At 41.3% G+C, this 15,705-nt stretch overlaps 1 protein-coding gene across 8 annotated transcripts in view; it reads right to left on the reverse strand.

Moving 5' to 3' along the window:
- Positions 1-15,705, reverse strand: part of TBXAS1 (thromboxane A synthase 1) — a 238,982-nt gene that overhangs the window by 182,544 nt on the left and 40,733 nt on the right. Inside the window, exon 1 of one of the 8 annotated variants that reach the window (XM_062616409.1) lies at positions 5,625-5,754. The exons of the other annotated variants lie outside the window; for them this stretch is intronic. Within the exon in view, the coding sequence (XP_062472393.1) occupies positions 5,625-5,686 (62 nt within the window). The 5' untranslated portion in view covers positions 5,687-5,754. Of the gene's footprint in view, positions 1-5,624; positions 5,755-15,705 lie in introns of those variants that run through there. 8 annotated transcript variants of the gene reach the window in all.

A 15,705-nucleotide genomic window follows, 5' to 3' on the forward strand; every position in this document is an offset into this window, starting at 1 on the left:
CTGGGCTGCTGGTTATTTAAAAAAAAAAAAAAGTGCTTATTGCACATCATCTCATCTTCTGACTGTACTTTGAAGTCCATTCTGGCCATTTTTCCATGACACGGACAGATTCCAATCCTTAGGAATAATTCTCTTAACTTCATAAAGAAACCCTTGTTCAAGTCAGATAATTTTCATGTAGAGGCTGACATGGAAATGGCTTTCCTGGAACAGAGTTGATTTGCATTACTCAGTGTCACAGCACATGACAGCTTACTCTGCAGCCTGCTTGTCTGGATCGCCCATAACCCCCACAGCTGCAGTTCTCCTCTCCATGAAGGAGTTGTGCACGACAGGAAGAGTTAATTTTAATGGAGCATCGTATAGGTCATGTTCTCTCTTAAACTGTTTATCTGGCAGGCTCCTAGATGAAATCTGTAATCATGGCTCTCTGCTAACAAAGGAAAGTCCATTGCTGTTGCCTGTTCCTTTGACTCTTGGGTTTTTAACAACTGACATACAGTTGCACGAGTAATGCAGCGTATGCAAAGACTGACTTCACAGCATCTCTCAAATGACCTGCTATTGAACCCCTGTCCCAGCTCACCATTTCTCCTTCAGTTAAACAGTCTCAAACACTTCTGGCACATGAAAGCAAAACGCTTCAATGCCTCAACAGCAAATGCATTGAGACAGCAACCATCTTTCCTTTACATTGCACAGCCTTCACATGCACAGTGGAGCCTTGATTTTGACAAAGGTCCATAGCTCCTGCTGAAATAAGAATGATAAATAAATCATCATCATGGGGTCCCCTAAAGTGGATGGAAGTCTGCGCATTGCCATTTGATTACTTTTTAGCTACCGCAATGAACTTAAATTCCAGGCAGGTAACGATAGCAAGTCATTACCATGAACAATTCACTTCCAAAGAGAGGCAAGAGAAGACGCCCAGAGAAGCCAGTTTTCTTCACCCTCTCTGCAAGCACCTGTGTGCAGATCAGCGATATTTTCCAGAGGCAGAACAAAGAAACTAGATGCTGACACACACGCTTTAAAAGAGATTTAAAAGTTGATAAAAATGAAAGGACTGACAACAGAATTGGGATCAAGAGCAGAAGAGAACAAGAGCAAGGCATGATACAAATTGCAGAAATCCTGGCAGGAAGAAAGAGGCTTACTGAGAGAAAGCAAAGGGATGCTCAGCCAGTCAAAGTCTTTGAGAAGTTATGTACTGGAGAGGACATGCAGGATCTTAAAACTACCTTGAGTCACATGTAAGGAATGATATAGGTTCATTTATTATTATGGTTAGATTTATGTATTTCCTGTGCTAAGTAAAACAACAATAATTTTTTTTTAAGGCTTGTCATAGACCTGCATCATTATTTACAGCTTTAATTCATCTCCAAGGAGCTAACCATAAGACATGAAGCTGGATGTCTTAAGACAAATACTTTTACTGATCACTGTGGAGTTTTAGTGCCTGTCCTAAGAGAAACTAGAATGGAAGATCAAATCATGGCTAAAACAGCAATGGATAGAAATCTTGGAATTGGAGGAATGGGAAAGAGACACCAAGAAAAGCATCAGCACAAGCCAAGCACTTGGCTCAAGCCAAGTAAAGTGCAGTAGCGCACAAGTCCAACATGCCATGTGTCAAATATGGAAGCCTGCAAAAAAGGTGACCCTCACTGACCTTTACCAGAGCACTAAAGGTAAGCTTTAATTTTAATGCTTCCCCCAAATTAAACAGTGGTTACAATGTAAAGGCCCAGGTAAATTGGTACATTCCCACACTGGCATACCGCATCTCAGAGTGGCTGCTTCACTCACTCTACAAACAGCTAACTCAAGCTGTGGTACTTTTGAACCCTTAAGGAAACCATACATCTATATTTATGTATATATCCATATATGTAGATTCATGTGCATGCACACACACACACATTAAATCCGTTCATTTCCCCATAGAACAAAATAAATACCTAACAATATTGTGTGTTTTGGATACCGTTCATTTTCCACAAAGGGTTCTGTACATGATTCATGTTTTCATTCACACTGAACATCCATCTATCCTTTAAAGATGCGTCTGCAGCAGGGGTGCATTAAGGTGACACTTTGCTACAGACCATTCACACCAGCCCCCTTCAGAAAGGGGAAACTCCCCTACTGAGCAACACTCAAGCAAAGCCTAACATGCAAGGCTGAAGATTTTCTATGCTAAGTCCCAACAGCTACCATTAGTTTTGTTCTATTGTGTCAACTGCCTGCTGGGGAACCTAGCCTTTCTCAGCTCCTTTCACTTCAAATACATGCAAAGTGCCAGAACCCACCCATGACTACCACATTACCCTTGGGACCTCTGAGTTGGCATAAAGGCTCTCTGCTGTGGCAATTTCCCTGTCCTCAAGATAAAATAGAAAAAAAAAAATTACAAATTTTAAGGATTCTTGGAAGAAGAAAGGAAAATGGAAATGATGTGAGGAAGGAATTAAGTGGCTGACTACTTGAAGTGGTTTAGAAGATTGATTGGTTTCTTTTTTGCATCTACAGCTATCAGTATTTAAAAAAATGATAGGTTCAAAAAACATTTCTTAAACTTCTGCAATAGAAAAGATACAATTTGTAACAGAGGAAAAAATAAGGCAGCATCCTCATTTTTAGCATCCTGCTAAAAGTGAACCTTTTCAAAATTAAGTAGCATCACATAACATGCACCTAACAAAATGGTTAAGGTGCTCTGTACTGATTTTTAACAAATCCTGGAACACTAGCACAACTCAGAGCATTTGAAGGACTGCCAGCATAACCCCAAAATCTAAAGGGACAGGAAGAATGCAGAGATAGTAAGTCAATGAGGCTGACATCATCATCATCCTCACATCATAATATAACGGAACTATCGATTTGGAATGCCATCAGCAAAGAATTTGAGGAGAGGCCTGAAATTTAATTAATACCTTTCAGTATTGTCAAACAAGCCTTTCATTTTAGGGTGGGGTGGGGCTTTTTTGGCAAGGGTATATGTATGGTTGATAAATACAATTTTTCCAATAGCATCTACTTGGGCTAGTCCAATGCACTAGGATCACTAGATAACATAACATTTTGCCTAAAAGACCTCACACTCCACAGAGAACTAACATGACATCAAACTAGACAAGCTAAAAGTTGGCTTAATGCTGGGCCACAAAACATGGCTGATAACCATGAGGTATTAGCCAGCAGGACTCTTACCAGTAGGATTTACAGGGATAGTTTCTTATTCACTAATGAAAGGCATCGCGAGTTACAGCCACTTCAATCTGACACCAGATTTTCTGTGCTAAGGTCTGCAGGTCTCCTCCTGCTGCCAGAAGGCCACTGGAATGGCCATGGGACTTGATAGCTGGAAAACGGTCCTGGCAGCTGGTGACTGTTGTGAGCATCACACACCACTAGGAATGGCTCCACCCACCTGAAGTATGGCAAGCCCATCCTAGCCATGACATTTATATGGTTACAACCCTGCCAGCAGGTCACCTATTAGAGTAGGGCTGTAGGAGGTCCTGACTGCTGTTGAAAAATTTTGCTTCCTTCCCTCTACCACCCACCTCCACACATTCCTTCTTGCTGCTTTCCCTGTGTTCATCTGATCCCTCCCATAGCTGATGCAGCCACTAAACCAGCAAAGAAGCGCAGGAGATGTGAACTTGTTTTGGTGGTGGTTTGTACCCAGAAGGAGAGGGAAGGGTGCCCACATACGTCTGTCGAGGGGCCAAATCAATGCCAGCGTCAGCACCAGCAAGTGGGTGATGGGAAGGTGAATATCCCTTTTGTCAGCTGTGAGCTATTAGGTCAGCTCAGTCACTATGTGACATGTTCCTCTTAGACACAGTGGCTCTAAAGCTCTTTCCTGGCAAAGTTTACCACTGACACAAAGATGGGTAGGATAGCACAGCGCAAAACAGACGGGTTGCAGCTACAGAACAGGGAAGTGAAGTCATCTGGCGGCCTGACAACACATCTAGGAAGCAGAAACACAGATCATACCTCCTGGATGGAATGCTCTGCTTGGAAAGGTCACAGACATGTCCTCAGTCGCTGCTTCAATTAGAGCTGGAGGTATTGCTGGTGGGGTTAGAAGCACACACATAATCCCTAGGGTTATAAAAAGGGGCTACCAGGCAGAAGTGAGGAAACAATGTGCGGAGAACAGGTAAAATAACCATGCAACTATTACACAGTTCACGAAAGGTGTGGGAGTGCTGGGTGGAGCTTGAAGGAGGCTTGTAGAAAGAGATCGAAGGATGGGAAAGGAAAAATAAAATGAACTCTTAAATGAGAAGCTTAAATTGCTCCAAGCAGCATACTGAAAAGAAAGTTGAGAAGTGCTTTGATTGCTGCCTACAAATAGTTACACAGGAATGAGCTCTGACAGCCAGCAGCTTTCCATCCTCCTTGGCAAAGCCAAAACATTCATGGAGCTGGGTGTAGCCATTACAGAAATGCAAACCTGCATTCAGATGCCATTTCTTGGCATGGAGGGCACGCAAGAGTTAAAACAGTTTACCAGGTAAGCAAATGGACTTACTGCAGCTTTCAGCTTTTAGAAGAGGGATCCCTTTTTTTCTTTTTTTTTTTTTTTTTAAAAAAAAAGCAGACAAGCAAACAAAAGCCCACACCACACAGCACTTCCCCTGTAAAGTCTAAAGGAAAACACAGAGCCTGAATACACAGGAAGTCAAACTAGATGGAAGCATAGCTCATTCTGGTCTATAAATAAACAAGTGATTAACTATTGCTCTAATTGTTGTTTGCTATTGATGGGAAAAGGACTATTTGCCTCCTCTTACAACAGGGAGGGATTTGTGCTACCAATACAAATCAGTGACAAAGTCACGGAACTGGCCCCTTCCACACCAATACAATCACACAGCCAAAGACAGCAACAAAAAGGCTTTGGCTAGAAATTGCGTACAGCTTATCTACAAAGACAAATACTTCACCTCTTTAAATGAGAGCCTAAACAAAGATACCAAGCCAGCTAACAATTAGCCAGGCAATCCCAGACATGGGATTTAGGCTTTTCTATACTGAAAGGTTTATTAGAATCTAGCATCTGGCCTTTATTTTACTTATCTTACATACAGTTTGATTAAATATGTTTTAGAGCATGGAGCCATCTATCTAAAGACAACACAAAGACCTGTCTGAGGAAAGACAGGTCTTCCTTCCTCATACCAAATAAAGTCAGTTTGGGAAACCAATCATCCCACAACTCTTCTACTTTAAATTAAAACATAAATAAATCATCACCATCATAAATAAAACCTCAGACAACTATTTGGAACAGCAGTTCTTTGAAGGAAAGGGGTAAAACCCCAACAGAAACTCTTCAATGTGTGCACAGGGTAACGTGTATTATTAAAAGGCACAATCACAGACAGAGATGCAAGACCACAACATAGTCACTGTTTTGAACATTACAACAAGAGCACAACATCATTAGAGGATTTTGTGCAACCCTCTGAATGTACAGAGGAATAAGCATGTGTGGATGTAAGAATGGCTGTAAAGAATGTTTCCCAACTTAGAGTAATTGCCAGTAACCTAAAAAATCTTTTAAGAAAGGAGGAAAAGAGTTGCAAAAACCTTACCATTTCAAAGTCAGCACACCTAAACATGTTTTCCAGTAAATAGAGTACTTCCTAAAAGACATATTGATATATAGTGAACCCCTAACCAAGCCTCCTCTTCAAAATAAACTAAGGAACAACTCATTCTTCTAACCTACTCCTAGGTACTACACCTCATAAGGTATATTCTTAACTTCAAAACGAGAGCATCCAGAGGAGACCTTCAGCAGCCACACCTGCAGTAGTTTACCACTCCAGAAGACACAGGTGGGAAGAATTAATTATTCCATTAGCGATGTACCATGCACCTGAGACTTACCGCTATGGCTGGGGAACCTGTGGGCTTATACCTACTGAAAATTAAAGTGGTGTTATTATTCTTCTCTCCTGACAGACCAGAGCCACAACAACCATTGATCTTTGATTCTGAAACAAGTCGTTTTGAACAGAGTTGTATTTCATGGCAGAGCATAGACCTTTTTTGAGTGTGCACAATTTGCCTCCTGTTGTTTGACTACTGGCACAGGCTTTCATATGCACCCTGACACAGCTGTTCTTCCTAAGTAGCAAAGCAGTAAAAGACTGACCCATGACGTTAGAAGCCAGCATTTGAGAAGGAAAAAGGAAGAGTCTGGTGGCAGTAGATGGTGACAAAATCTGGGGACGGGGTTATCTGAAGTGCTTTAGACTGAGTTTACACAGAGGTTTTTACTATTATAGCTTCTGGCATATTGGCAAAAGGGTAATTGCCTGCACCTGGTTGGTGAAACACTGCAAGGAATGGAAGTGAGATGACTCAGAGGCCCTTATGAAACATCCTCTGACCAGTCATCCCAGGCTACTGTGGTTCCTATTGTTCCATTAGCAAGTTGTGGCTGGTGATAAAATGTGGCTGGTTGCGTGTCTCTAAAATGGTGCAAGCGTGTAGTAGTTTTTGTTTGCTTTTAAAGATGATTTAGTGCTTATGAAAGACGGTATGTCAGCTCAGGAAGCCGAGGCACCCCAAGTACGCAGTAATTACAGCACCCATGTTAGGTGCTCTAGCTTATCCCCCATGCCAGTGAATTGGCTGTGGCCTTGTTTCTGATCAAACTGCAAAACAGCAGTTCTGCACACAACTGGTATGCCACAACTCTCAGCTTACAAAGAGCTAAAACAAAACAAACTTCCCTGGATTTAATTAAAAAACAAGAAGAAACCCAGAGGCTGCATATTCCACTTCACATTATTGTCATTTATTAGGGACGCATTTCAGTGTTTCTCTCATTATAAAGGAGAAAGACTACATAGTTTGCATCACTGCCTGCAGCCATGTTTTTCAAACTTGGGTGTCAAAAGACAAAGCTCTTAACTCTACACTTAGTAATTCAAATAAAGGGGCTCTATCTTAACTAGACATTGCACAGAAACTCTCCAGAAACACAGGGAATTTGCAGACACCCAACTTTTTCTGAATAAAGAAAAAAAAAAGAAATCATTATATTATGTACATGTATCTAAAGGAAGTTTTGACCACATTGGCCAGAAGAGTTAATATGACAGACGCACCTAGCTGAAACTGCTGGTGTACTAGTAATGCAAAGAAAATAACAGTGTACAGACTGGAAAACAGAAGAGAAGAAGGATGAGATGAACAATGAGGGATTTGTTAAGTGTATGTCTTAGAAAGGGGGCCAGGGCTTTGAGAGAGCACGGGGAACAGGGTGCCCCATAACACCGACAGACCCACAGGTCTGAGTCTGTGTCTTGCAAGGCAACAACTGAACTGCTGGGTTTGCCTTACCTGTCCTGTGTACAAAATTTCTTTAGCCCTCATAAGCTGTAATTTGAGTAGACCCGCAGTTTTCACACAGCTGAGACACACAACTGTCTGTACGATTTTACCGAGTGCATGCCTACACGAACCCCTAATTATCTGCACTGTCATGTATAATTAGTCAGTCTGAACATGTAGTATTCGTCAATATGGGAATGTTAGGCACAGTTCATACGTTCAATAGCAATCTGTGTTTGTACACAGGAATCCCTCAGTAAGTATAACTAAGATCATACTCTGAAAGGGGCAAGCAAAACAGGCAAAAGACTTAGTGTATATGTCATTTATCCCAGGACCTTACACAAAAACAGAAAATTGCTTTCTAAAATATGTAATCAAGCGTCTTCTGTGTTTTCATTTTTAAATAATTGGACACAGTGCTTCCATAGCCTGCACTAAAGACAGAAATTAAAGCTCATTATTCAAGCAGGCTGTCATCAATATAGAGAGAACAAGAGGACAGCCATGAGCAGGCAATCCCAGCACACAATTTTTAAGGTTATTGAAAGTTGTTGTGCGATTACCTTGAAAAACAGACATCATTATCAGAAATATAAAAGTGGAAATAGAGGAAGGATGCAATCAAGAAATATCACTGTGCACATTTCAGCACATCTAAACAGTCTTTCATGTAGTTGAACCTCAAATTTGCAAAACCCTAAAACTACTCAAAAATTAAGCTTAGCATACAAAACAGGGTTAATTTGTCTCACACATGAAAAGGCTGGCTAAATCTACAGTAGCCAGATCTCATCCATCTCTTTCTCTTATTCTGGGTATCAGAAAGATTGAAGTGTTAATAGCTGCCTTATTGACTCATTACCTTATAGACTTTTAAAATCTGCATAAAAATAGATTTCAAAAAAAAATCTCTTATTCAAATCAAGCACATTTGACTGCAACTACATCAAACAGAGTCCCAGTTTTAGCAGAGAGATGCTGCTTCATGTCAGTTAGTTGACACAACCACGCGTCTGCCTCTGTGCTAAATACATGTGCATGAAGGGAGGAGGGGGAGAGAACGGAGGAGAGCACAAGCCTGCATGCAAACATGCTGTTATCTGGGTTTTTATCCAGTTGGAATTGTTAGCACAGCTCAATCAAATCTATTGAAAAGAGCTAGGGATTCATCCAACCACCATATTTCAACAAGCTCTTTATCCTGGGCCTTATCCCAAATGTGAAGACCATGGGAGCTCCTCAGCTAACCTCAGTGGGGTTTGGATCAGACCCACTCTGCAAGTAATCTCATTTGATATGGTTCTGTTAATAGGCCGTACTGCTAGAATAAAAAGTATTGCAGAGCATTAGAAAGGCCAACAAAATCTGACTTATGGAAAGCAGCAGCAGGGCTTGAGCATGACAAAGACAATGTAAGGATTTTGCCCTTGCTATATGGTCACTAGGGTGATTGAGGGTTAAGGATGTAAATATTTTGGGCAATATGAAAATTAATTTAACCCACTTCTTAAATTTACTGTGACGACACTGGTCCCGTTCCCACTGCCCTCTCCTTTGCAAACAATTTTAGGCAGATGTAGGAATGGGTAATGCCAACACTCCAGCTTTACTGTATGTTCAGCCACATCCCAAAGAAATGTCAAGAAGCCCTTTTAGCTCCGGGCTTCTCTGATGGATGAACATCCCTCTGTAAAACTTTCAGAGCAGTAATGTCCTCAGCACATTGTAGATCTGCACTGAAAAAAATGCACTGTCCAAGCTGTCATACTGTATCTTAGCAATTAATTTGCTACATTTGCTGTGTCTAAGGGACCCATAGAGCAGTGATCTCCAAACTTTTTTGATTACATATCCCTAACAGTAGAACATTTTTGAGCACACACTCCCAGTGCATGGATATATACTTATTTGTAAATTATATACACGTGCTACTGTATTATTTACTGTAGTAAATTATATACATCATAAAGCATACACAAAATAGACGTCAAAAAAGGATGAGATAAAGATATAGTAAGCTGCTTTTTTTTTTTAATTAATGGTAGAAAAAATATTCTCTTCATGCACTCTAATGGGCTTTCTTGCACACCCTTAGGTGAATGCACCCCACTTTGGGGCCATAAAGGACCACTCTATGGAGGTGCCACAGAGGACTCAGATAATGTCACTGTACCACATAACTGCTCAGCACTGGTGGCTTCTGCTCTGTGCTTAGCTTTTATAAAGCTGTCCCTGAATCTCCAGTTACAATCAGTGAGTTAAAGAAACTTTCCCCTTTAACAAGATATTTATATACTGAAACAGAATTAAATTCTCATCTTCTCGCCTGTTTTTATGGACTGAAATATCACACAATATTTCCCTCTATCTTCCATTTACTCTTTTTTTGTGTCTTACTTCCTTTTTATCCTACCAAAGACATCAGTCTTCCCATTCTTCCTTTTTCCTGTTTTCATAGATATGAGAAGGCCATCCACCCCTCTGCAAAAGTCTTTGCAAAATCTAGCCACTGAGCTGAATTTTTTGTCCCCTACTTTCCTAACAACATCTCTGAACAGTCTCCTAAATAAATTTCCTCAAATTAATGAGTTCTGAAGCATGAAGACAAGGACATGTTACTGAGCTTATTCACACAGAGAAGCCAATATTACCTAATAAGATTGAGCTTTAAAGCTTTAGCAGTTTATGAAAAGGCTTAGGGGATAACACAGGTGCCTGCAATCACTGGCTCAGCATCTCAGGAACCCACTTTCCAGGCTTACCCTCTTTCTCATCCTTACCTTTGGATTGCTTATTACTGTTTATTGCTGGGCTGTACTATAACGAATGGAAGGTAGAAAACACACCTCCATTTATTTTTTGACAGGCCTACCCATTGCTGTATTTCACAAGCTATAAAAAACCCTTGTCAAATTTAGAGCACCACACCTATTATCGTTTCCACTCGAAGGTAGGGCCTCCACACTTGTCTTCACACTGACTGCTTTCTTTGTAAGCCATCCCCTTATTAACATCAACTGCAAATCAAACTGTAGAGGTGAAATTAATCATTGTGCAAAGAGTCAGCAGGTATCCTACTTCAGCCCATCAAAATAGGGCTTACATTAAACCCTAAGTAGTGCTTAGGTCTTATATTAAGCCTTCGTACAGCACGTAGTGCACTTTTTCTGAGTTACATTTCATGCAAGCCATAACACTAGGAAAATGCACTTTAGCACTTAGGCACTGTGCAAATAGATATTACATGGAAAAAAAAAATCTTCAACAGATAGGCTAAGGGGCACTATATTAGGAAACACTTGAAAGTTTTTTTTATCAATGACATTTTATTCTAAGAAATTGATCGCTTTTCTGAGAAAATGATAAGTGATGTGACCTGATAACCTGTAATAAACACATTACATTCTCAAAAGCAGACCTTATCAAGTGGAAAATACCTTTGAAGCTTCTCAAACTATGTGAGATTCCAAATGCATCTTTCTTTGTTACTGACATACCAACAAGAAAACAATCTTGGGAAAGACCCAGAAAACCCAACTAAAACCAGAAGCTGGTGTTCCAGTACAATCTTTCTTCATGAGATTTTATAGCAACATATTTCCACTGAGTTCTATGGAAAAAAAACAAAAACAAAAACAACCTAATTTGTATTTAAGGGAAAACAGAACCATAACTGCTTCTTAAGAAACTCTACAACCCTCGTATCATCTAACTTCCTGTGCTGAGCAGTCTCTCCTCTTCTGCTGAGGGTTTAACCCAGAACTGCAGCGAACCTGAGCCTGGGATAGAAGGGGAAGCACCGTGGAGCTTTTAAAACTGACACGTCCAAAAGACTGAACCTACACTGTTTTCCTGTTCTCCTTCACACAGCCATGGCAAAACTATGATTGTAGTTAAATATCCATACTGTTACAGGACTACCAGTATGCCACATAGACCACACACCCTGCACTAGCAAAGCTGTGCTCCACTGCAGCATAGCAAAGCCACTGTGCCGGCGACCAAGTGGAGCTCTACCAGGGGAATCTGCCAGCAGAGCTGTATCCATTACGGACCATGCTTCTTCATACTCCCTGCACATCAGCTTCTTGTAATACAGAATCCTACGTTAAGCCCAGTTTATTTCTCAGAGAGAAAGGAAGGAGCACTGCTATGGAAAGGTGGGATACATCCTATCTGGGCCAGATGGTACTTCTCTTCTGGCAGAGGGAAAGAAAACTCCACAGGTCTTTTAATCACTTCACGTCAAATTAAAGTACTCCTCCATCAAAGCCTGAACTCACGCTAGAGGGGTGGCACATCACTGCCGAGTTTCAGATTCATGCCCAGCTTCCAGTTGATGAAGGCAATGTCTGCCTCTAGGTCTTGGGGATTTCAGTACCATGATCACCCCTTCCAGAAATGGACTCTGCTGCCCAGCAAGGAGACATGTCCATGGTGGTGCTCCGTAGGATACATAAGCAGGCTGTTTCATCTGGGCTGCTAAAAATGCACTGGTTATTTATTACAGAATCACTGCCTCTCAGTTAATTAATCATGTTGTCTGAGAACAAGAGAATCTCTCTGATCTTAAAATAAGGGCTACCCACATGTAAACTATGAGAACAGAGCAGAAGATGGCAGGGGGATGTTGAGCCTTTAATTTCAGATCTTGTCCTTCACACAAAACTTACACTGATTGAATTAATTGCGAACAACATAGTGCAGGGACCTTTATACCAGTTCAAAATCAATTTATACCACTTTGGCTCTCTTTAAAGGGACTGGAAAAAAATTGTAAGAAATATTCTCAAAATAACCAACAAAACGTTACAACTATTTTATTAATTCATTACAAAGAACATCAAACTTCCAGATAAACCTCTGCAGGTGTGTGCGCACACCTGCCAGAACAGAAACTTTCCATGAAACTATTTTCTCTGCTGATATGATCTTCAAAGAGCAAAACACAACAAATATTACTGTCCTGTTTGACTGCCGCTGCACGAGTGTGACTGTGTGCAAAGAAAGCCAGAAATCTCATCCCACTGATACCTCTCTCAAGGAGGACAGTCTCTTCCCAGAAGGCACAGGACAGTGGTAAGAGCTGATGGCTGTTTGCCCTTTACATGTACATCCAGAAGGGAGCATGATCTATAGGCAAGAATGTGCATGTAAGGGGGAGTGAGCTGTGAGTGGAGACTGGGGTGAGCGTTTGCCTTCATCAATCAGTAGAAAGTACACAAAAGAGGCCTCAATGCAAAAATCCCCCTTACTCTACCTCCCGCACTCCTTGTAGTTTCTCTCATAGCATGTGTTCAGTATCACCTCCCACTCCGTTTGTACATACTCCTCGTCTCCGCACCAAGTGCCGCACAAGCCCATCAGATGAATAAGACCTTTATAAAGTTCACAGGTGCTGTTGTGCATTGCTGTTCATGTAATAAATATGTCAGTAAGCCAAGAAAGCCAAATGACTGTATATGGTTTTAAGGGTTTAGGAAGGATGGAAGGGTGTGAGAGAAGGGGAAGGAGGGAGAGATATAAGTTTAACACTACAGCATTGTTTTCATGGATATTTTTGTTTAAAATACCCCCACAGTGATGTTTACATACAACAGAGCAAACGAAAACAAGGCAGGTTTCTGGATTTTTTCAGCATGTGATGTGCTAGGTGAGAGTTGACACTATGCATACAATGCAAGAAATGCACAAAAGGATTAATCGCACAGGCAACTGCAAACCAGAGCTCCCCACAGCTGGATGAGAGTGAAGACTAAATTGAGTTGTAGCAAAAATATGTTAGATCAATATTAACTACAGAGAGAAGGAGCAAATCTTTATGTGGAGATAACTTAACCCTCCCTTCTCTCTCCCTTCTCATTCCCCCCCCCCCCCACCTCAGACATATGCTGTTTCTGAAAGGTCTCTCAGCACTGTGAGGTATGGCTGGAAGGGTACCACCACATCCTATAAAGGGAAAAGTGAAGCAGGATTCATACTGAGGGACTGGCACTGCTGTGTCAGAGCTGCGAGAGCCAGTGAGTACATGGGCACAGCACAAAGGACACAAGGGACACATGGGCACTCACACTGCTGAGGAAACACAAAGTGTACCAGCAAACCCCAGGCCACAGCCTCCTTTTTCTAGCATGGTTCCAGCCCACTTCTTTGGGTACCTGCCCCAGTCTGCAAGGGCAAATAGCTGTTTTAATCACTCAGCATGGGGACCTCATGGTAAAAGAAGCTATAGAGAGCAGCAGCAGGTAGGCAGGCAATAAAATCGAGAAGAACCTGTGCTTTCTCTAACAGTGCAGAGTAACAGCAGCCGTCTAACTCTGATGACCATCTTTTCAGAAACCACTCGGGATGGGCATGAACTTGAGATGAGCACTGCGTACCCTTCCTTGCAGTCCAAATCATCCAAATCTGTAGGAGCCAACACTGGCATCAAATTCACTATGAACTCGGCTCAGTCCATATTGTGCAGGGCAGGAAAGGCGTAGACAAGCCAAGTCCACTTTAAGACAGTGTCAAGGCATTCATTGCTACCACAACTTTCCCCTTGTCCCGTAATCACCATCTGCAGAACAACTGAAATAAGGTTCCTGGAGTTTATTATAGATGCTTCACTTTGTTGTCAATAAGCAGGAAAAACTGCAGCTACACTGAGGAGGAGAGGTAGTTTCACAGTACTCATTCTTCACACAAGCACAATCTAATGCATAAAAGCTAGCACACTGCCAAGAAAGCCTGAAATTTTAAGTCCACTCCTGGCTCTGACATGGACTTGTGCGCCACTGGCAAATTATTTCTCTGCGTTCAAGCTCTCCCACCTTTAGATGGGAAAAACAGTGTTCTTGAAAGAATTCCAGGTTTACTTATTGAACAGCTGAACTCTTAAAGCAAAAGGTACTGCAGAAACCACTTTAAGAAGTACAGTTCTGTACTAAAGTTGTACTAGAATAACTCCTTTTAAAAAGAGGACCACCATTTCTCTGTTCTTTCTCAATGTCCACACTTTCAAATCTAAACACAGCTCAGCAGTCTATGTAGTTTTAGGATCAATAACTTGGAAATGTGGATGAAACTGGTCAAGACTGTTCAATGATTCCTCCATGGATATTCCTATTAAGCTCTTGACATTTGTCGTAAGTATACACTTATCAAGCATTATTTAAATGCAGCCTTCCGGTTGGACAAGCCAGACTGCAAGCCACAATCAAACCCAAGCAAAGCCTATGCAAAATTTAACCTAGGTAGAATAGCTACTTGAATTTGGACCTGTTGCAAGATGTTTTTTTTTCTGACTGTGCAGTTTCTTGGAAGGCGAGAAAGGGTAGGCAGGGAAGGAGGTTAATAAATGTATTTATAAATATACAGGGTTTCCAGCTTCAATGGCTAAATTCATTATAATACTGCAACCAGCAAGTCCACATGACACATATCTGAGTTAATGGAAGGAGCTTCTTCCATTACATTAGCAAGCCAGATTTTGAAAGCAAAACTTGTGAGGGTTGTATTAGCTTGGCTGGCAAAATAAAAGTACAGTGGAAATCTGATTTACTTTTTGGGAGACAATTGAGTTTAACACACCTGTCCTCATTTGTTAGTGCTTACTAGCAAACAGCATTCCCAGTCCACCCCACTAGTTGCCTTCCAAGTTGTGCTTTTAGGAAGGCTTCGCTGAAGAATGTGGAGGGTACAGATGGATTGCTTCCATGTTTATTCTTTTATTAAGAATTTGTTTCATTAAGCACCGCTATCATAACAGAGTCTGATTTATGCTTACCTTGCAACAGGGAAGACAAATGCACTGTACCTTCGACAGAGCAAGATGACCTCAGACCTTTTTTTAAGGATTTTTGTAAGGGACAAGACTTTGGCCTTAACATCAAGCTGCAAAGCAGAATCCATGTCACTCCCAGTGACTCAATACATTACAACCTACTGCCAAGTTTATTTCAAAGCTCTTCATTTCAAGAACCACCTTTATGGTTTACATATTTCTTGGGGCACTGACAATCAGTCACATCCTCTAGGGCACTGGCAATCTTCATTCCAGCAGGACCAAGGTGGCTATTACACTTCATTAGGAGATAGGATAGAAAAAGAATGCAAAGACTTTTCATTTATCTTTATGTAAGCACAAACAAGAGGCTTCTGCACTTTCTTTGTGGCAATCGAATTTCAGAGAAGAAATAGATGAGGGAGAGGGCTGGTGGTTCTAAGTTTTGGAGAGGTGTCCCTGTACTACTCTGGGGAAAAGAGTCTTGTAGCAAGTAGGCTTGCAGTTTAAGACTGCAATGGAACGTCTAGACCAGCTCTACTGACTGAGGGAAAAAA

Source organism: Pezoporus occidentalis, unplaced genomic scaffold (assembly GCF_034315485.1).
Source record: "Pezoporus occidentalis ecotype Australia unplaced genomic scaffold, CSIRO_AGI_Poc_V1 ctg19, whole genome shotgun sequence".
NCBI classification, from domain to species: Eukaryota; Metazoa; Chordata; class Aves; order Psittaciformes; family Psittacidae; genus Pezoporus; species Pezoporus occidentalis.